The 23,542-nt window shown below is 41.1% G+C and overlaps 1 protein-coding gene across 1 annotated transcript in view; it reads left to right on the forward strand.

Annotated features, from left to right (window-relative positions):
* The first annotated feature begins 2,777 nt into the window (after positions 1–2,777).
* col7a1l (collagen type VII alpha 1-like) overlaps positions 2,778–23,542 on the forward strand; it is a 71,014-nt gene continuing 50,249 nt past the window's right edge. The window contains exons 1-5 of the mRNA XM_058624965.1: positions 2,778–2,842; positions 10,798–11,138; positions 16,166–16,351; positions 20,292–20,472; positions 21,302–21,461. Of these exons, the coding sequence (XP_058480948.1) occupies positions 16,276–16,351; positions 20,292–20,472; positions 21,302–21,461 (417 nt within the window). The 5' untranslated portion in view covers positions 2,778–2,842; positions 10,798–11,138; positions 16,166–16,275. The remainder of the gene's footprint in view (positions 2,843–10,797; positions 11,139–16,165; positions 16,352–20,291; positions 20,473–21,301; positions 21,462–23,542) is intronic.

Consider the following 23,542-nt stretch of genomic DNA (forward strand, 5'->3'; position numbering starts at 1 on the left):
GTCACGACATCACGATATTTAAGTCACAATACGATATTAGCACGATATTTAACTCACAACATCACGATATTTAAGTCACGATACGATATTAGCACGATATTTAACTCACGACATCACGATATTTAACTCACGACATCATGATATTTAAGTCACGATACGATATTAGCACGATATTTAAGTCACGACATCAGGATACTTAGCTCACAACGCGGTATAATCACGATATTTAAGTCACAACACAGTAAATCCGTAAAAAAAAAGCGATATAATATCACCATGTAAAATATCGCAATATTTCAGTGTATCGATTTTTTTTACCCCTGACCCCTAGTGCACACTTGGGATTATTCCATGTCTTGGATGTGTTTCCTGTGACCACATATGATCTGATCTAGCGTCCTCCTTTTTTTATTTTTTATTTCAAATAAACTGCCGGATGTCGTGTCTGTCTGCGAGAACAAAACCATGTTTTGATCGATTCTGACTGCACAGATGTTTGTGTGAGTGGAATCAAAGCTCGGCGACAAATAAATTTAACATTGAGTTGCACTGTAGTGGTTAGCACTCTTGCCTTTGCAGCAAGAAGACCCGGTCGGAACAAGATGCAAACTCTCAGAATTGAGTTTGCATTTTCTCCTTGTGTGTGTGTGTGTGGGTTTTCCCCCTGTGGTCTCTGGTTTCCTCCCACAGTTCAAAAACAACCAGATTTTGGGGATTAGGCAAATTGGACACTCTACTGTCACTCACACATTGACCGTCTCTATATGTTGACCCTGTGATGGACTGGTGATCTGGGACGACACCAGCGCCCCCCCACAGCCGTCATGTGAAGAATAAAGTAGTAGAAGATGAATGAATTAATAAATATAGCTCAGGAAGGTCCTCAAACAACCTATGAATGTGTCTTTGTGGTTGGATCTGAGAGTGAATGCAGGACAGTTTGGAAGCGTTCAGACCTGAACTGTCGAGGCGCTCTGAAAAGGTGACGCAGCAGTTTAACAGACCTCCCTTTCTCTCTCTCACCCCCCTCTTCTGTCCCTGACATCTCGTCGTCTCGTCTCCGTACTCCTCCATGTGGTTCTCTCCTCCTGCAGATGTTAGTCTCCTCAGTCTGCCTATACACACCTCCCCTGTGTGTTGTCTCTCCATCCCATCATTCTTCTGTCACCCACTCCTTTCTGTGAAAAGTTCTTCTGAGCCACACTGTCACAGCCAGAGAGGCTGAAACGCTGCCAAAACTGCAGCATGTGTTAGCAATAACCTTCACTTTTCTCCTCCCCCCCTCCCCTCCCTGCCTTTCATGTTCCGCGTTCTCACTGTTCAGGGACTTTTGTGTTTCGTGCTGTTGGTCAAAAATCATTTCTACTTGAGCCTGTTTCATTTGTGCATGACTGCAGCCTCTGGAGGTGTTTTCATTACCCTGTCCTCCCTTTCTGTCACTGTATCTCCCGCTCTCTTTTTTTCGCCCACCACCTCTTCATTTCCCTTAAGTTGGCGTTTTGTACGCTCACAGCCCACTTCCCATGAAATCGAGTGATCCGCTGAATATTTCCTCCGTCATCGCGTCCTGAGGAGGTGTAGACTCCCAACTGTGCAACAAATGACTGCCCTCGCCCCCCTTTTCAGCTGCACCATGCATTTTAAATTAGACCAAAGAGGGACATTTCAAAGGCTTTGTGATGTGAAAAAAGTACTCGAAGAGGGACGTGTAGGGGGTGTGGATTTTCAGGACAATTTTCCCACGAGCCTGTGCTTTATTTTGAAGTCATATGTTTGTGGTTACTCTAATATTGTTTATAGGTGACAGATAATGCTAGGAATTATGCTTGTTTTCATTATTGCTAAGGCCGCATTTCTGTTTGGCTGTCATGTTTATATGCAAAAAAAAAAGACATTTTTCAGACATTTTCCTCGGACCAAGGCTATATACATATTTCACACTTTTTCAAAAATTGGGTTATCATAAGCACAATTTTTCAAAAATACTAGCTAAGGTAAATGCAAATCGGTGAAGTATTCCTCTAAGTTAAGTTTAGGGCTAAGATTTTAAATTGTGGTTAGGTTAAGGTGAAAGTTAAGCATTATCTGGTTGTAGTTAAGGTCTTTAGAAGAATAGCCATGCGCTCTAGTCGTTCTATGTGTGTGTGTGTGTGTGTGTGTGTGTGTGTGATCTCTCAGCTGTGGCTGACTCGCATCAGTGTACAACAGGAGAAGACACATTTCACTGAGTTCGCAGCCTGACTGATGGAGGGAGTGCATTTATATTTGTACAGTATACACAGAATATTCAGAGACAAACAACTGTGTGGCTTCCAGCATGTCATTTTGACAGTATCTCCTGCTGGAAATGGCCGGTTAACCTATTCAAAATGATTTCAGCTGTTGCAATAGTTTGGGTCCCCCTATAAAAGTAAACCAAGCCTTTTTTTTATTGTCCTTTCCCCTCGAGAACATTAATTGTCTTTATGAGAAAACAATGACTTAATGACCTAAAACACATTAAAGAAACGTTGCGTTACTCCGTGTCCAAAAACCGTGTCATTACTTTACGTTTTTAATAAAATGAGACCAAAGAGGGAACCACCCTGTTCCCTCTTTATATTCACATTCACATTTTCCTCATCTCCCCTCCCTTCGGTTTTTTTATTGGCAAAGTTTATCCTAAATTCCTCCGCTTTAATGAAGCGGTGTCATTTGACAGAAACACCCAGGGTTAACCAGTCAGTGGTTTAACCTCGTTGTTGTTTGTGCTTTGCAGCCAAATGATGGGAACGACAAGTGAGAGAGAGAGGAGTCTGCAGAGACACCGAGTGCAAAATGCAGGAAGGCAACTCCATCACAGGTGTCCGCACACACACGTATATATACATATATATGTGTATATATATATGTATATATATATATATACATATATATATGCAGAAACATATGCTGTTAATCTTTCTCCTTGAACCCCTTGAGCAAAGCGTCGTCATATAGTGTATGCACAGATACAATTCTCTGTAGACGCTGTTTAAACAAGTTCAGTCAAATCCTGTGTGAGTTGTATAGAGAATGGGAGGAGGGACGTGTGTGGAAGCTCCTCTGTTTTACTGAAGCAGCCAAACGTTTTTCCCAATTTGGAGTGACAGACACACAGCTGGGCAGGTAGGAACTTGATTCATAAAAAAAAAAAAAATTCAAATCCCACATGCTCGTAAAACATGTCTCCAGGCCACTAATACAGTCATTACTCCCAAGGCACACAGGGTTTTGGTGTATCTCAATCATTTGTGCACATACAGTAGAGTACATCACTCATAGTATTTCTTTTCTTCTTGTAAAATCCTCTATTTAAAGCTGCAGCGTTGGTCTTTGTGAACAGAAACAATGATACACTGTTTTATTGCTGCTCTATGAAGCAATATTCTGACTGAGGGAGTGTTTGTGTGTATACAGCTACAGCGCAGTGGACAGACAGGCACAAGGGTGACCAGGTGTGCACAACATTTGCCTCCCTTGTCCCACATATTAACCCTTTAACAGCGAGCGTATCACAAGCAACACATTTGCTTTACTGTAATTATGTGACAGTTTGCGCTATCGGAAAAATCCCAATAGTTTCTGAAAGCTGTGGTGGTCATTACGGTAATTTCACTCGCGCTGTTGCAGGAAGCTGGAGAATCAGCGTCTTTGTCACCAGAGAGGAGAGAGTTGGAAAAAAAGCCTATAAATAAGTTTCCATTTTTTGGCCTGTTTTTGGACATTGAGACAAAGACTCAAACAGATTTTATTTTAAATATGTTTTATACTGTTTAACACGCACAATCTGGTGTGCATGTACAACTACAGTGTTTTTCTCAATAAAACGTTTTTTTTTTCTTCATTTTAAATTGTTAATACACTATTTTAACATGCAGTAAGTTGTAAATAACGTATTAAAAGTTATTCTGGAAAAAACAGGCAAAAGCACTTACTCACAGGACATTTTCTGGCCCTTTTATGGTTAAAATTGGCTAAAAAAAAATGCTGCTCAGGTGTTAAACGGTTAAGACGATGTCCCACATTCTAATCAGCTCTAGACAGATGTAAAATGTATACATCTGATTTAATGACTGTAAAAAAAAACAAAAAAACAAGTAGAACGTCCATCACCGCGGAACTGCTAGAATGATGTCGATCAACCTGTCAGAAGCAGGGGGCGGCGCCTCGGGGAAAAGTTTGAGTTTAGTCAGTGACAGATGATACGGATTTTTGCAAAGATTTCGAGGTTAAAAAAAAAACGGCAAAGAAAAGAAGATGCCTTTTTTCTGATAGGTGTTTTTTTTCAGTCATATAGATCAACAGACTATGGAAGAAATTGCAAAATAAAAAGCTGCAGCCACAGTTACAGATACTTAATTAGTTACTTGTTTCTTATATGTTATTCTTGTAAACGGGGCTTTATTTTACAAGCCATAGCTTTACCAGTCGTACACTCGTTACTTACAGTCATCTTTCAGGTTAAATAGACATTCTGTCAACATTTTGCACTTCCTCTCAGCACTGGTAACGGACGTCCCACATTGTCTCATTTACTCTGTTGGGATCTGGTCACCGGAGCAGCGGACATGTGGCATTTATCCAGTCAAACCAGGTTTTTCTCAGCAGTAGAATTCTTCTAAAAACATTTCATTTGCGGTTTTCAGGCATATTGTGCCTCCATCTTTCTTGACATACCGTAAAACAAATCACTTCCTGTGTGCAGTGTCGCCGGGTCGACGTGAGATGTAACCGCTGCTGTACTGAGAAACACGGCCTCGTGTGAACTTACTGCACAATAGTGCAACTAATAGGGCTGAAGGATTTTTAATAAATATCTAATTGGGATTGCTATATGAGTCGCGAGGGAATGGTAGGTTTTCCATCATTATTCTCATTTTCATAATGAGAATAATGATGGAATTATTATTCCATCATTATTGGAATACATCTTGAGTGTCTTGAGTGTATAGATCAAGACGTGAATGCATCTACAATGATATTTCGATCAAATTTCGATGAATTGTTCAGCTCTAGTGTGACATTTGTATTAATATAATAGCATAAAAACATGTACTAAAGCTAAATCACTTGTGCAGCATCTTCTGTAGACAGAGGACTCTGTATTGTTAGAAAATCAGAGAGCTGAGTCACATCCTCTCATGTGCATCTCTAGTTCTCTGTGTTTAATACTGGATTTGCTGTGACGCCGTGTTTTCTTAAGCACAGAGAGGAAAGAGAATTGGCCTTCGTTCGTTATTTTTGATTTCCCTTTGTTGGGCTTCAGAGTGGTAATTGGACACACACTTGTGACTCTCCCTCTCCCGGCCCCGGACTTCTGCTGCATCTCAATTCTCCGCTCCGATACGGCTTGTCAAGACAAACCAGCCCTCGTGTTGCAACCGCTGTTTCCCTCTGTTGCCATGACAGCTCGTATCTCAGTCCGAGGTGGGAAGTCGCTCTGGTTTATGAAATTAATTTAACATGACAAAAATTGTCGGCGTGAGCCGAGGGCGCCGAGTGAGCACACACTGGGGGTGAAGATGTGTGTGTGGATGCTTTTGTAGTTGGCTCATCCTGTCTTTGTGCATCTCGGCGACAGCATATTTGTGTGTGTGTGTGTGTGTGTGTTTGTAGGTATGTCTGTGTGCAAAAAGGCTTGGCACTGAGCAGACCTGTTGTAGTTGGCAGCAGCAGGCACTCTGCCCAGTTTGTGTGGTTTATGGACGTGAGTCAGAATTACATTAGCCTCCAGCCAGAGAAAAACTGCCCATCTTCCTGGTGTGAAACCAAACAAATGTGCCAAATCTGCCTCACACGTGTACGTCACGCTGTCCGTGGATCAATAGTTATAGTAACACCACAGGAAGGAAGGAGTCAGGGAATGGGCAAAAACAAACCACTCAGGCTGCGGTGACTGATTCCAAAAAGTGAAATTGTAAAATGTCATTACATTTCAGAACAAAAATCTCTATACTCGGTTTAACAGAGTCCATTAATATTATATTATCAACCTGCCCACTAGTAATATAGACAACTGTGTAAAAAAAGTCATAAAATCTAAAAATTTAACTCACAGCTCCAACTTTACATAATTAAAGTGCCGTGTGAGAAATCAAACAATTACCGGTGTGCCTTACAACCAGCGGCGAAAGCACCGCTCCATTCTCATAACCTCTCTGATGGAGCCAGTGGAGCGAGGAGGAGGAGGAGGAGGGGGAGGAAAAAGGGAGGTGGAGAAATAAAGAGTTGAGAAGTACATTAAATCTGTATTTCATCAAATTAGAAGTAAGAGCTCCTCGAATAGCTGCCACGAGGCACGGGCGGTGATTGACCAAGGTTATTCTAGAACAGAACATTAATTATATTCACTGGCACCTTGACTTTTGTACATTATAATTTGCCTTCATGCTTAACTCGCTACTTATGTTTAACTAATTAGAGTTGAGAGCTGTGAGGAGAAAAACATGTCTGCACGGATTTATTTCTTTTTCTTTTTCTTTTTTTTACCTTTATTTGAGTCGGAGAAAAGTTTGTGAGGAGAAGAGTTGATGCACCTCCCAGTCTGGAGACGCTTGTTGTATGAATACGCGTGAGTGACATTTTTTATTGGGCTGTCAGTGAAACTGGCAACCCGTGGAATCTCCTAATGAGTGATGAGCACATGTGAATGCTGACACACTCAGACCTGATGTGCGCAAACACCTGCCTTCCATATTTAAACCCTCTCCCACTTTGATAATTTACTGTTCTGTTACAAGTTTCCCCCTCCCCTCCTCTCCTCTTCTTGCTTTCTGTTTCTCTTTTCCTCTCTACGTGACTCGGGGTGGGGATATACGTCGGGCCCCGCTCCGGGTGTGGGCAATTAGCTGAGGCGAGGCCCGGTGAACGCTCTCCATCTGAGCACCCCCTACAGATCCACAACACCTTTTATATCTAATCACACCTGCCGCTAAAAGACGGTTTATGAGCTCAAGACGCGGTCGAGACAATAAACCCAGGCGAACGTTAGTTAAAAGTTATGTTCCTCTCTCAGCATGCGAGGGTTATCTTTATAGCGAGGGCCCATTTCCACGGCATCGGGGGAACGTAAACGATGTAAATAAACACCTTCACCTTTGACCGTCTGGTGAGAGCGTGCTGACGGATGCAGCGTTTCCCCTAACATGTCGGGGAGGTCAGCTGCAGCTCAGACAGCCCCCGAGGCCAAAGCAGCATCATCGTTTTCTCCACATCGGAATACATTCACACACACACACACACACGTGTACTTCATCATGCTTCTCCCACCGTTGAGGAAACTTGATGAGAAGATCCTTCCACACCGATGTCTGACACTCATTTACATTCCAGCCACATGCAGTTTGAATTAACAGCCATGTGCTCTTTGCTCCGCTCTGTGCCGCACTGCGTTGAGCGTCTGGATCTACTGCAGTCACGTCAGCAGTAGATCATCGCAGCACAAGACCTAATACTTCAAAAAAAAAATAGCATGTGCTTAATATAAATTGCGTTTGCCGTGAACTGTGTAAGCTCGTGAAAACAGAGAGTGCTCCCTTAAATCTCTCAAGAGTGGACGTTTAAAATCATCACATTCATATGACGATGATTAAATATGTATGATTTATATATTTAAAGCGAGTATCAGTGGTGAATTATTGGCTGAAAAGTTTTGAATGAATGTCTAATTGCGATTAAGACGTATTTAAAATGATTAGTGTGTGTGATATCTGTGCAGATCTGTGAGAAACAAACATGTTCTCTTCCGTCTGTGGAATAAGATGTGTATAGATTGAGACAATAATTCATCTAAAGTCATATTTTGACGCACATTTTGTTGCGATTTCCATAATATTTTCGACTAAATTGGTGTTGTGACTGTCGGCTAACAGGGAGGATTCCGCTTGGTTGTTCCCTCATTTTTAACAGCAAGCAACATTCAGTAACATCACTGTCTTCAGATTATCTGATGCCCTTCTAGGCTGTATATTTTAAACTGTTTGAATGGGAACTTCCCCCTCAACAGATGTTCCAATTTCAGACAAAATGCCCCCCCAGATTTTGTGCACATTGCTATATACACAGTGTATGGGATGTTCCACATTTATGGACATAAGGGTCACTCACTCATGATCACAGTCTCAGTGTGTGGAGACAGGATGGATTCAATGTGCGAGTCAATGAGACACATTCACACTAGTAACATACACAGACAGAACATGTTTTTCATTTGGACAAGTCAATAAATTCAATGCTTAAAATCAATTGCATTTGTTCTCCCTGTGGTGCAAATATTGCAATATATTCTCCCATTTCTACAGAATCGATTAACATTTGCACACATTTCTCAGTCACACCCTGCAGAGGATGGAGTTTGCATGTTCTCCCCGTGTGTGCGTGGGTTCTCTCCGGGTACTCCGGCTTCCTCCCACAGTCCAAAAACATGCAATGTGGGGATAGGTAAATTGGACACTCCAAATTGACCATAGGAGTGAGTGTGAGAGTGAATGGTTGTTTGTCTCTATCTGTGTGTGGCCCTGCGATGGACTGGCGAACTGTCCAGGGTGTACCCCGCCTATCGCCCGATGTAGCTGAGATTGGCACAGCACCCCCCGCGACCCTCTGGTTGAGGATAAAGCGGTAGATGATGACTGACTGACCCTGCAGAGGAGTCATTTCTGAGGAACTTCTTTAAGTTTAGGGTCAAGATTTGAATTCTGGTTAGGTTAAGGTTAAAGGAATACTTTGCCAATTTGCATTTAGCTTTGTATTACTAGAATGGGGGTAGTATTTTTGAAAAATTATACTTCCCAATTTCCCCTGAGTCGAGACATACACTTAGGCTTGAAACTGCAGCGCTAATTCCGCACTTTTTTGACCCATTCGTAGTGGGACGGGACCTCATTCCCAGAATATAAACAGTGTCCACCATCTTTGATAACAGTTAAGCTAAATGCAAATCGGTGAAGTATTCCTTTAAATGGTTATGGTTAAGGTTAGGCTTTGTTTGTGCCAGGCATGTCGAAAGGCCAATCACGGGCCACAGCTTCAGTTTTATAATGTATAATTTATGGACAGTGACGGACTGGTACAGAAAATTAGTCCCCGGTCAAGTGTCATCCCCATTAGCTGAGCTGGTAAGAACTTACCCTTTGAAACCAGAGTCCCAGGTTGCATCCCAGCCGTGACAAGACACATACATGCATTCATTTCCTGTTATAATGTTATCTGACTCCCGACGTGAAAGGAAGGCAGAGTTGTTTCATGTGTTCACACCTGCGCGGCTTAGATTTGGTTACTTTGCCCTCTTAAAAATGATAAATGTGACAATAACATTAAAATTATTATATAAAACAGTATAAATTAAAGGTCTGAAGGGACTGTTGGGCCCCGGGAATCTTCACATTTTCAAATCTGGCCCTAAGTTAAAAGAAATTTGCACAAATGAATGGAAGTCAGTGCAGTTTCCTGAGTAGTGTGAAAGCAGTGTGTGTGTGTGTGTTGAGTTATTGTGTGTCAAGACTGACAGCTGGCTAAACCCTATTAAACCGGTCACCACATTCCTCGTGTCCACCATTAAAATTTGACCCAGTGCCCCGCAATACACACACACACGTGCACAAACACTTAGACAGACGGGCTTGTAAAACACCGCAGATTTATCCTCTTGTCTCCTCTTCTCTGTTTTGGGAAGGTGTTTGCTCTACAAGCTATTCTGCTCCGGTTTATGTGTGAATATACAACCCTTTTTTAATACAAAGGTACGTGGGGGATACGAGAGCACGCATTTCAGCAAATTGACCTTGGCTGTTTGTTTGTTTTTTATTGTTATTATATTTATCATGCGGTGTCTTCTTCACTGGATGCAACATAAACTAATGTTGGATGCAGGGTGACAAATGCAGCTCACATCGCATTATTATCATGCGAAACAGATGCAGATAAATAAAACTGCGCTGTGAAAAGTCACTTATGTGTCCAATTTTTAATATGAGACAGTTTTTTGGGGGCTGGATGTGTGCATTCCTGCAAACTGAGTTTAAACCGTTAAGTCCGTAACTTTTAAATAGAAACAAACGTCTGTTACACTCAAGTGAGCCTCATCAGCTGCATACAGGAAGTGATTTGTTTAATATCAAACAGGTTGGAGTATGACTTTTTAACCTTTATTTAACTTTTAACATCTCATTTACAATGTCTCAATAAATATCACAAATACAAGAAACAGATTACGAGCAATAAATTAAAATAAAACAGTGGTTTAAAAACAAGTTGACAGTTAAAGGGGCAGCAAAACTGAACGCTCTTGTCACTGAAGCGTAAGGCGTAGTGCCTTGTAGTTCGTTTGCAGAAAGATACATAAATAGAGGGAGGGGACTAAAACCAAGACTAAAACCTTATAAGTCAGAGTCCGCCAGTGCGTACATAGATACTGTATCTCCGTAAAGTGGAAAAAAACCCCATAAAAATAACATGAACAACAAAAAGTGTACGCAGTGCAGGTTTAAGACGATTCAAACTTTGACAATATGCTTCATTTTGTTTAAACTTGATTTATTTAGGTGTAAATAAGTTTGTAACCTGGCTGGGTTACTGAGTGCTGGAAGACTTTTCATCATTTCACTTCTCTGATTCCTCTGATGAGCCTGAGGGGAAAATCTTGCCTGTCTGTGTCTCCACCTCAAATCACTGTAACACTGTAGCACAGTAGTAATGCATTCCTTACCAGGTCAAAGCTCATCACTAACCCCCACCCCTCTCTGTCTCTCTCTCTCTCTCCCTCTCCCTCTCCCTCAGAGTCAACAGGTTGCAGCAGTTTCACTCCCTCCCCTCTCCCCCAAACTTTTTTTCAGCGCTTCACTCGAGCCCTGCAAAGAAAAGTCTGTCATTCAACCACTCTTCCAGCAACCTCCTCCCTCCACTCAGATACAGACACCAGGATACACCCATCGATTCTCATGTACCTCTCAGCTCATAATCTCCAATAACCTCTCCTGCTGCAAAGTTGAATTTATTTATTTCTGTTCTTTTGCTGCCTCTCTCGGATAAAAACTTGGGAATATTTTCTCTCAGCCGTTAAGACATTACTTGGGACTCGAGGGGGGGGAAAGATAATGAAGATTCACTCATCTGCACTGGTAAGTTACCCTGTTTGAGCTGACTGTGCTGTGCTCTGGTGCTTTATTGAAAAGTTTTGTGTTCTCAACTTTTCCAGGAACCCCTTAGGTCACAAAAAAATCTGGATTAAGGGAAACACTTCTTCACAACGAGCTGAAGTGCAGCTCCTTTAAGTGCAGTTTCTCTTACATATCGTGATATTACTCATTCCACCGTGCATATTTTCTCTCTCCATGCACACTGTCAGTGCACTGGCGTCCTGCATGCATGTGCATTTTTCCACGTTTTCTCCTCGGTTGATGTCATGCATTTAACGGTCATGTTAGCTCTTGTATTTATGAATAGCTACAGCATACCTTGTAGGTTGTACCTGGAGAACAGAGTCACGAGATGAAACTATGCTGATGAATGAATGAGTTTGTCTCCGTGCATAGACTTGTCTGAGTCGGTTGACTGCTTCCAATTTTTTGTTTTTTTATGGCAGTTGACAGATGTCAATGTTGCATTACTGCCTCCTTCTCTTATTCTCTTATCCTCATCCCCCTTTTTTCTTTTTCCAAAAAGTATTATTATGTTGTGTGTGTGTGTGTGTTTGCTGTAAGTACTGATGAGTGTCAGTAGAAATATCTGTCTGTGTGTGTGTGTGTGTGCCTCTGCACTTTTACCAGTTTCCCACCTAAAGGGATAATCCAGCCTGTGAAGTGGTGAGGTGGAAAATATCCTTATGTAGAAAATAGCTGTTGTACCACAGGCTCGCAGGGCACAGGATGAGTGAAAGGAGATATAGGAAACATAATGGGATTCTAAGGGCCACAGACGGTAAACTTCATTTTGTTAAATTTTTTTAATCCTCTCAAGGCGGGCGATAAACTAGAGGCCTTGGACGCAATAAAAGCACTTTCGCCTTCACGAGTCTGGTTAAAGTGCTTATGATCCCAGCATGGTGCAGGTGATGGAGGCAGTCTTGTGCCAGTGTTTTTGATGTGGGATATTTTTGAGCGTGTGTATCTAAGGAGGGCTGGTGACTGCAGACACTGTGGAAGTGTCATAAGGAACGTGCTATGATCTTTGGCTAAACACTGCGGAGTGTCTAAAAGTGTCTGTCCAGTCAAATTTATTTCTAGAGCACATTTAAAAAAACATGGTTCATAAAAATTGTAAAAAGTCTTGATAGAAGTGTCCGAGTTCCTAAAGTGAAGGCCAAGAAGAAGACATGGGTCGATAAAAGTGATTTAAAATGTTCAATAGTGGGAGCAGATTTAATTTCAGTGGGTAAATTGTTCCATAGTTTAGGAGCAGCTACAGAAAAGGCTTGGTTTTAATTAGACCTCAGAGCTCGGGATGGGGTGTGAAGATGATGGAGTTCAGAGAGGTAAGATGGTGCCAAACCATTAAGAGCTTTAAAAACCTCTCTCTTCTTTGGTGGGTAAATATTGAATTGATTGTATGAAGAAGATTAGACATTCATGGATTTCTGTATTTCTACCTTACTTGATATTTAATTTTACTGCTAATACTTTTTCTGCATGTTAACTCACCACACTGATGAAAAAACTATTTACCTGCTATAAATTAGCATGCTAGTTTTTTCAGTAGGTTTTGCCTCTGCTGCTGTTCTTGGATGGACGCTATTAACTTGCATATTTAATTACCATCTTAGTATTTCCTCTCCAGCCTTTATTTTAAGCATTTTGTAAAAATATGCGTTAATATAGACCTCCAATTCTTCAGTTGTCTCATCTGAGTTGAGTGCTAATCAACGCCTTTAGCATGCTAACATGCTAACACTGTTGTACACCTTTTACCTGCTAAAAATTAGCTTAGCTTTTTCATTAGGTCTTGTTTCTACAGAAAACAATGTCTGCTAATGTCTGCCCACACTAGAGGATAATTGACCTTTCATTTCAATTCGTAAGTATTAAACATGTTTGATATTTAAGACTAAACAGCGATTGAGGGCGTGAGCGAGTTGACGGGAAACTCATTTTGTGTACTTTTATAACTGAACTCAAGCTAATTCTGTCTTCCCAGCCATGACTTTATCCAAATTTTGGCATTTCTTAGCACAAAACATCGCACACACAACAGCTATTAACTGACGACACTGACAGTCCACCTGCATGTCTGTTTATATTCTGAAGTCACGTTAAATCATGTGATTTTCTGTGAGATCCCAAATCTCTGGAATCTCCTCCCTGAAATTATATGAGTGTGTGGTCCTGTGTCTGGATTGTCTAGTCCGTGCTTTCTCAGGATTAAAACATAGAAAATCAGTTACAGATTTTCTTGCGCCTGTGGTCTCCCACGTTTTTTTAAAATCTGGTCACATTTGAAAATTGTCTATGTATGTATTCTAGCGTTCATTTGGCAATTTCTAGAAATATGTGTTATTCATTTAGTTTTTTAGCAGATCGACGATCACTCCCTGTTTAGTGATATTTGAAGTTCTGCTTAAGAGTTAATGCCACCAGCCATTTTGATTATGATCGTTACTGGCTGACTCATATTATAGTTCAAGCCGTGCCAGGTCTCACCACCATCTGCAGAGGCTATAAAGCAGTCAGTCTTCAGCTCTTCCCACTCAGTATGAGCAGGTGGCCAAATCTCACTGATGAATTTCCTGGAATTCAGATCGGCTTGCATTGATCAGATTAATTTTTTTCCATGTCGTTACGATGTTAATTTTTATTGTTGAAATATGAACTCGGAAGAAACATTGTAGATTATGTACCGGGCGTTTTGCTTGATTAAGGGAGTGTGAATCGTGAAAGGAAATCTGCCATGTTTTCCTCTCATGTACAGGAGTTGAGCGAAGGCAGACCTCTCTTTGATGTGACGCTTATGATTTTGTAAAGGCCCATACAGCACAAGCTCACACACGTGGGCACACACTGATGTGCAGACATGAGGTGGGAGAGATGGGACTTACAGCGAGTTAATGTAAAACATAAGAGCACGAACCATTTCCCTAGATCACAGTTAATGCGTTGAACATGCTGCTCTCTGATGGAGGTGCCTTCATTTCAAATGGGATAATCCTTTACTGCTACATACAGTAATTCCTTCGCTACTGTGTTGATGTAATGATTTAAGTGCCTGATTTACTCTACTTAAGCATCAATTACGCTCACTTCACTACACGTTGCCGTTGCTCCTTTTGTTGATACATTTACGTTATACTCTCGTTTGCTGTACTTGCTTTTTTACGTGTCACCGTCTAGAGTAGGGTAGGCTGAGTGTCACGGTGACCGATAATGTGCCGGTAAAGTAGCTGCAATTTCTCAGTGGGACGTGTGGAGAATTACACCAAACTGTAGCTTCAGGGCTAATCTCTGTCATGCTTTCATAAAGTTTCCTCTTTTTATCAAGGAAGAAAGACGGGAGGATTTTTTTTTTTTTTCTTTTTGGTCCATTTACTCTCATGGACTGATATTAATATTCATCCGTCTTGATTAGACGTGGGGAAAAATGTGTGCAATATCGTTAGTGGGGCTCGTCTGTATGTCCCCATCCAGATGTCATTACTACTAAGCCAAAGATCATTCCCAAAAAAAGACAGACCAATACACAGAACATAACCAAGGGGAAACTGTGATAAGTCACACTTGGTGCCCATTACTGTAGATTTGCCATGGTAGTAGAAATATATATATTTGATGTATGATGATTTGTTGACCGAGTGCAGTGTAGCATGTCCACGCACATTGGATTGGAGGCAATTAACCACACTGTCGATAAGCACTTCTGCCGCATTAGTTCCAGGGCATTGCAGGGCCTCGGGCCCACAGTCTAGCACAGGTGGTTCACAGGTCTTGTCTTGACCCAAAGGCTGCACCTGTGGAATTTACAAACAACCTCTGCTTGACTTGAGGTATTTTAAATGAAAGATTTCCAGTCCTTATAGTTTGGATTCATCATCTCTGGTAGTGAGTGAGACCAATTTATTCGACTGATGATCAGATTGTCGGCATGTTCCCCAAGCACCTCGAACTCTCACTCAAATTGAGCCCAATTTGAAGCAGCCGGCATGACGTGTCATTTCAAAGTCACGAATGGCTTTGTGTTTGAGTATAATGAGATTTGTGATGTGACAATTTATCTCCATTTTTACCACATTTCCATGTGCACACATTATAACTGTAGTGCATAACTTTTGAATTAAAACTAATTTCTGTTAGATTGTAGCCATTGTCAAATGAGTTCACCCTCTCTCTGTGTGTGTGTTTTTCAGTAGAGCAGTGATTTGTTTCAGGTCAAGACAGATGGAGGCAACAGCAACATTGTGCCAGCAAAGCTGCAAAGTATGACTGAAAATGCTCAAAAAACCTGAGTTCCCATAGCCACCCCTGCTGCTACTGCTGTATACACACAAATGCTCGCTCAGTCCGGTGGGATAGACATGGCATACACATATTGTTACATTAATTCTGTTCCCAGAACAGAGGCAGAAAAACAAAATGTTAAGCACTGCAGCTTTGCTCTTATTTGGCTCTGTGATTTCAGAGAAAGGTAAAATACAATAAGAGCTTTTTTCTTTTTTATCATCAGTAAAAAACAGCTGCATACATCAAGCATTGAGTCTGGGAGAACCTCTGACAATGATCATAGGTTACTGGGCTAATTGCTTCTAATGTCCACTCTTGTTTACGTGTCTCAATAAGAGCGTAATAGCTGAGCTTCTACTGGACAGTTTAAAAGCCTCTCTGGTGCTTTTAGTTCCTCAGTGTCACTGCAATCTCTTCTCTAACTGATTATATATCTGTACAATGATGAAGCCAGTGCAGCTGGTGATGAAAACTAAACTAAACTGTATGTGATTGCTTTGGCTGATAAGAGAGCAGCTGTATGAGACTCAGCTGAACATGTTACATGGAGTAGGTTCATGTGTAACATGGTGTGAAACTTGATGAATGATATGTATAATGTGTGTCCTTTTACCTCTATGGGTCTGTGGGATAACTACCTCTGTGTATTAATCTTTCACAAAGCTGACTAGGTTTCATCTTTAATGACTTTCTCCACCCTCCATTCATTGGTATACTTACAGATAAAAGGAGAGAAGAGTTGGATTTTATGATCGAAGACTGGAGGTCAGGACTGGGATTTGCAAGGAGAAGATCTGGGAAGAGGAGTGGATGATTGAAGGAGAAGAAGAGTATGGACTGCGCCTCTGTGTGGATCTTCCTACTGTCCCTTTCTCTCTCCCATCAAAGAGTTACAGCAGAAATTGAAGGTAATTGATACCCAAAATAACACAAATCTCTTTTCTTCTCTATCTTTCAAATAGCGTTACCAGCATTTTCCCCATACTTTGTCACTCACTTACATAAGCATGTATTGAAGATTTAAAGATGTTCATCCATTGCATAATTCCGAGTCAAAACCACATGTCTGATGGTCAGAAATGTGCTTGGGTGTATGAATTACACGACTCAGAAGCGCGGAGCAAATAAAGGGCAGCTTTTTTTTTTAATGCACACAGCCTGTGCAAGTGCTCCATCAATAAATCTCCACACCTGGATTGGCACACAGGGCAGACACACACTCTCTCCGAGCCTCAGCTCCTATCTAGACTGTGTCTACAGGGAATTCAAACATCTGCTCACCTCATGTACAGTGCACCCCTCTGTCTGCAAGCTTGTCAAACCCGTCCCCTGGATACAGAACCTTACCCTCAGGTGCAATTGGATGTCACTAAAAGGTCAATCAGCCAATAAGAACTTAGATCCCCCCCCCCCCCTCTCTCTAGAGTGGTTGGCAGAAAGTGATTGGAAAAGTTGTTAGGCAGAATTATGGAAGGATAAAAATAGCCGGAGGTTATAATTGATGCTAAAGCTCCCTAGCTACTATTATTGTGACGCTGTTAATTCAAATGCCACTACGTGGTTAGCTACAACACGAGATGCTGTGTGTGCGGTTCATTTTTAATCATTAAGTCAAATGACAGCTTAAACTTTCATTAATCAATATTTGTGTGCTAATAATAAGTCAAATTATCACTGTGAGGAGCTCTCGGGGAATAATCATCCTGAACAGAGCTTTTTAGCCTCTTTGAAGCTCCGCAGATGCCACGTCGTGGGAGATAAACAGCAGATAAAAATGCCCCTGGTTGCTGGTTTTGCCCAGGAGTTGGTGGACACAAAAACAGACACATTAGAAACAACGTTGCCGCGTCAAGGCTTAAGTTAATACGCATTTATTTGCCGTATGTTGACCACAAACAGCTCCTCAAGGACAACAGGTGTGTCAGTTTTTGTGTTACAAAATGAATGTATACATGTAATGATAAGTGAGTAGTGCAACACCTTGTCGTACAGTACCTATCTTTGCAAACTCGCAGGTCCTAAATACAGCTGCCATCATTATAATCACTCAAACTCTTGTCAGCATGATAAGTGTCCAAAATCGAACTCGACGGGAAATACCCAAACCCACATGACCTTGTGTGTCCTGCAGGTGCAGATAATTGTCACTTATATCAAGAGAGAGAGAGGATTAAAAAAACGTCTTGTTCGTAAAATCAGATCAAAAATCGGGCTTAAATAGGCTTCATTTATTACTATGTGACATAATGCCTGAGAAAAGCCAAAGCTAAATTTAATGAGATGATGAGACAGTAGAGTAGAACCCTGCACATAATCCTGTGTAGTTTTGGTTGACCCTAAGCATCAGTATTGTGTTCAGCATTTAACTGAATAATAAACTGCATAAGATTCACCTCAGACACAGAATGTGTCTGAGGATAAAGAGGTAGAAGATGGATGGATGGATGGATGGAGACCAATATGTCTGTGTACAGGTCTGCAGAAGCTCTCTTAGTGGCTTTGGTCCCAAAAATGACATGTGGTCAAAAAGATGTTCTTCCCCATGTGTGCGTGGGTTTTCTCCAGGTTCTCCAGGTTCTCCAGTTTCCTCCCACAGTCCCACAGAGGTTAATTGGACACTCTGAATTGACCGTAGTTGTGAGTGTGAGATTGAATGGTTGTTTTGTCCCTGTACGTTGGCCCTGCGATGAAGATAAAGCAGTAGACAATAAATGGATAGATCGTCGTGGGGAAAGCAAGCTGACATGGGGTGAAAGGTGGGCTAGAGGTCACCAGCCCAACACAGAGCCAACATACAGTGCTGAAACTACCAACCATTCACACTCCAATTACCTCAAGCCTCATCTGTGTACCTTTGGACTGTGGGAGGACGCTAGTGTAAGGAGTAAGACATGAGTAACTCGCCTAACACTGCTCATGCTTAATATTTCTGTCCTTGTCTAAAAGTTTGCGCTTCCCTGCAAATTACTGCAGGTTCTTCTTCGTGTGTCTGGATGAAATCTGACACTGATGAGTTTCTTACACTCCCTGATGGTTCATATCTTTTCTCTTGATCTTGTCGGGGCTGATTGCAAAAGTGCATCATTATTTCTGAGACCCGTTTCTCTCCAGGCAAAGTTTTCTTCGCGCGCGCGCACACGCTGAAGCCGCCGAGCTTCACCTAATGCATAAATCAATGGAGGCCTTACACAGAGGTGTATACAACCTTTGAGATATCAACATAGATAACCTTCAAGAAAAACCATCCCTAATCCCTCAGCATGTGCTGCCTCCTTATCTTAGGCATGTGGTTCTCACCTGCCACCGCAGACAGACAAAACGTCGGGATAATTGATCTTGTTTTCAGCTTTAGTCTGCATCTGTCTGACAGAGACAAACCTCCAGCTGCTTCCTTTGCTTAAAGTCTCAGCATTTGTTTTATATGCTCTCACAGAAATCTCTGGAGTAGAAAATGTATCCCAGTAAATGGAGAAGCCACATGTGTATGCTCCGCCGGTTGGCTGCCTGTGTGAGAATCAGCTCAAGATGGAAAGGATGCGCATTTTTTTTTTTTCCGCAGCCTTTTGAATTAGTATCAAGTAGCAACCAGCTGTGATGTCACGCATAAGAATCAGAACTCGGGTTTTGAAAACTCCAGAATGGCGATTTGGCCAACGCCATGTTGACATTTGGCTCCCAGAAGTCAATGGCGCTGGTGAGCATTTACGCATGTCCTTTACTTTATCATCTATTCATCATGTGCTATTGAGGAAGACCCCAAACTAGTGATTGGGCCAGGACTTCTCACTTCAGGAGGAACCCAAGGGACACTATGCAATTTTTATATAGTGTCTGTGATCGGTAGATACTTTTTTTCATCAGCGATGAATCCACAGTTGTCGAATATGTGATATTCAAGCTGCTGCACGTGGAAATACAACCCTCACTCCAAGGTCTCCACCAAAAATGTGATTCAAAAATGATATTTTGTTTCCTTGGTGTAGGGCCAGAGACGTATAGGTGTGTGAGGGCGAACATAATGTTAGGTCGCCATGGGCTGGAGGCATATGTCACCCCACTGAATCCTGGGATTGTGGCCAAAAGCACAAAAGTGTGAGATAATAGAGGAGGGGAAAGCTCGGTAATGGAATAGAGGACGGCAGAGGAGCACGGTTATCACTTACACAACGATCAGTGGTACCTATCTTTTATTCACCGAGCAAATCAATGCTGTCGTCACTGTGGTTTATTGCATATGTAAAGCCGGAGTATTGATTTTGTAGGCATTTGCAGATGCAGCAGATTTCCGTCACGTGCTCGTGTGTGCATCCGTGTGTAGTCTGTGTACTGCGTGTGTGTGAGCATCTTCCTTCCACGTGTGTCAAGACTTAACTCCTTATCAAACGACACCTGGATTCCTCCAAATACAGCAGATCTTTAGGGTAAAATGTGATTGTTGTGAGTACGGAGCGAGGAGACTGACCCTTATTTTGGGTGTGTTTACCTTATTATTCTAAGCGTTCCTTCGCGCTCCACTAAAGTTTTATTGCTGGAGTGCTCAGAATATTGATAGTCTCTTTGGCTCACTTGTGTCTCATTAAAAATTCATGGGGATTTGCGTGGTGCTCTGGCTGCATGACAGGAGCCAATGAGAAGGGGAAAAAACCTTGAACATGGTGTTACAAGACTGCTATCTGGTGGTCAGTGTAGGAATTAAACCTCTGCAGGTTTTATGGCCACATTAACCTTTAACTAATGGATGGATTGCATACATACATAAGAGCAAATGTTAGACATTTTCTTGGAAAAAAGCAGACATTTTCTTGCCCCTCACACTTACCGTGATTCTTCTCCACCCTGTTCCCTCAGCATGCAGGACGGTGGTGCAGGCAGACATCGTTTTTCTGGTGGATGAGTCATGGGGCGTGGGTCAGACCAGCTTCTCCAGCGTTAAAGGCTTCATGTCCTCCATCGTCACCTCGTTCAAGGACAGAGTGGCGGGAGAAGGCGGGGTCCGCTTTGGTGTGACGGTCTTCGGGGACATCGCAAGGTAAAACGCGCAGGAAAGAGTGACATGCACTGTACACACGTTTATGATTTATCAGCATCAAACCAGGTTTTTTGACATACTCATAGTCATCAAAAACTCAAAATCTACTTCCTTAAGTTCCTTAGTTTAAATAAATAATGTTTGGTTTTGTAGCCTTTGAACAAGTATTTTACATACAACATGAAGCAAAGGCCTTGCTTTACAGAAGCCGTGTTTTTACAGCAGCCAAACGGGGAAAAAAACAACCAGAGCATACGTTTCAAGATTTAAAGTTGGAGCTTACAATGCAAACTTAGAAGAAAGACTTAATTTCTGATATGCAACGGCCACCTTGGTTGTAGACTGAAATAGAGCTAAAACAATTAATTGTTTGAAGCTTTTTTCATGATTAAAACAAGATTTCTGATTGTTTCATCTTCTTAAATGTGAATATTTTCTTCGTTGCTTTGCTCCATATTACAAAGACATCTTTAAAAACTGAATCATTTTGGTTTGCGGACAAAAACAAAACACTCAAGAACTACATCGTTTCCAGGTTTGACAAACACCGATCAACGTTTTTTAACTTTTTCTGAAATTTTATGGATCAAACAATTAAATCATCAGTTTAATCAATAATGAAAATAATCGTTAGTTGCACAGCTCTTGACTGAAAATCCCCTAAATTCTAATAATATTTTAGAAAACAAACAAACATGTATGGTGTTGGTCGGACCTGAAAAAGAGATTTTAATCTCAAAGTGATTTTCCTACACAAATAAAAAATAAATAAATGCGTGTATTATTTGCTCCATTGTTTCCATGTTATCCACTTGTCTCTGTAATCCAGGATGAGGATTGCACTGACTGACTACAGTTCACCAGAGGAGGTGCTCACAGCCATCAGAGACCTGCCTTATGAAGGTGGATCCAGAAGGACCGGTGATGCCCTCCGGTTTCTGGTCGACTCTGTCTTCAGCCCCACAATCAGCCGAGACGAAGCCTCAAAGGTACGAGCCTCCGTCCAGTGAGATGTGATCATGTGACGTATACAGAGTAACGCGCGTGTGTGTGTTTGTGTGTGTGTCTCTGTTTGTTGTCCAGTGATAAATCTGAGGTTTACAAACAAACCACAAACAATCAGTGGTGCTTCCAGTTGGCTGGCAACATACACACACACCCTGTGTTTTATCCTGCTGTGAGAGTAAATGACTAGTCAGGAGTCTGTATTTGTACTCCACAGGACGTCATGGAAACACAAACTAAACTAAGTGCTGTCAGGACAATCGTCATTAAGACCTGCCCAAGCAAAAATAATATAATACTAAAAAGTATACCGGACTAAATCTAATTTCAACAAAAGCCTAAAAGTACTAATAAACTTTATATTTTCTCCATCAGTATGTCTTTAGTTTACTTAAAACAGTACTGACCATTAAGTTGGTGTAATTAATTCATTATGAAAACACACTTTTATTTAATAGTATGCTTTAAAAACGTTGAGATCAATTCCAGTAAATTGGAGTTGTCATGAGCCCTGGATTACGTTTGCTGTTCTGTTTTCTTTAATCTTAAATTTATAGTTCTTTGTGTCTGTTTTTCTGTTCCTAGTTTCCTGTTTTATTTTGTAGTATTTTTTCTTGTGCGTACATGTTAGGTTTTACTTCCTGTCCTGACTTCCCATGATCATCTGTCCCACCCTAACGTGTTTCACCTGTGTTTGATTAGCCCTGATTAGCCCTGATTAGCCCCGCCTCCCTGGTGCATTTACTTAAGTTTTTACTATGTTCTTATCTGTTTTCCTGCTCTCTGTGTTTCTGCCACTTGTAAATCAAGGTATTTCAAGTTTTTTTGTTTGTTTTACTTTACTCATCTCCTCCTGCCTGAGATACTATTGCCCTTTTTTGTGTTTTTGTTTAAGTAAAAACTTAAATTCTTTATTTCAGTTTTTCCAACCCTGCATTTGGGTCCTAATATTTGAAACCCCCTAACAATAGTTTACTTTTAATAAAATACTTTTACCATGTTTAAAAGGTTTCTAAAAACAATCAAATAATCTTTAATTTTAAAGTTTGCTTTCATAGTTTTATGAAAATATACAATGCAATAAAGGTTTGTTTTACCTTTTCTAATTTATTATAATGTTATTAGTACACCACTAATTGACCTACATACAGCACTTAAATACACTACACATTCACACTGCAGAGGTCTCAAACTCACGGCTCGTGGACCACATGTGGCCCCTCCTATCAATTTCATGCGGCCCACTAGATAATATCAAGTTATTTCTGTATGTTTTGCTTATTACGGTATTCATTTTTGCATTATAAATACGTTTATTATGTGAACTATTTATCGTTCCATGTCAAAATAAACATTTTTATTTTGAATTATGTGGAAATATCATCATAATTATCATTTCCATGTCTTTTTCTCAAAAAGTTAGACTTCTAGTGACCAAATGAGACACTCAGTGGCCCTCAGGTCATTTGAGTTTGAGCTACATTTGGTGCTGGTTATAATCTTGATCCCTAAACTACATGCAATTTTTTTACCAGCTTGATTGTCTAAATCTCTCCAAAAATCCAAAGCCACTCCACCTCAGTCAGCTGAATTTCTCTGACAGTCTAATGCATGTAGCGCCGTCTCAGTATAACACAGCTGGTTAACATTCCTATCCTATCATCTCTCCCTCTCTCTCTCTGAGTGTGTGCGTGCGAATCATCTCGAAGCAGCCCACTTGATGTGGGAAGGCAGAGAACTGAGGATTAGGCTGATAATATTAAATTATACAGCCAGATCACATGCCAAGCCAAACAGCAGCTGCATATTAATGCTGATGCTTTCTAGCCTACGCCTTCACACGCTGAACTTGGTGTGAACTTAGCACAGTTTCCTTAATGTACAAATTATCATTTGCATTCACAAGCCGGCAACGTATAATTTCATTTTTGTCTTCGCTTCTTTTTTTTTATTTTTGATTTATTCAATTATGAGCTCAGCTCTATGAGATGTCCATGGAGGCTTGTTTCATTATACTTTTTGCAAGGATGCTTTTTCTGTAAGATAATGTCGTTAATTGACAGAG

Source organism: Solea solea, chromosome 3 (assembly GCF_958295425.1).
Source record: "Solea solea chromosome 3, fSolSol10.1, whole genome shotgun sequence".
NCBI classification, from domain to species: Eukaryota; Metazoa; Chordata; class Actinopteri; order Pleuronectiformes; family Soleidae; genus Solea; species Solea solea.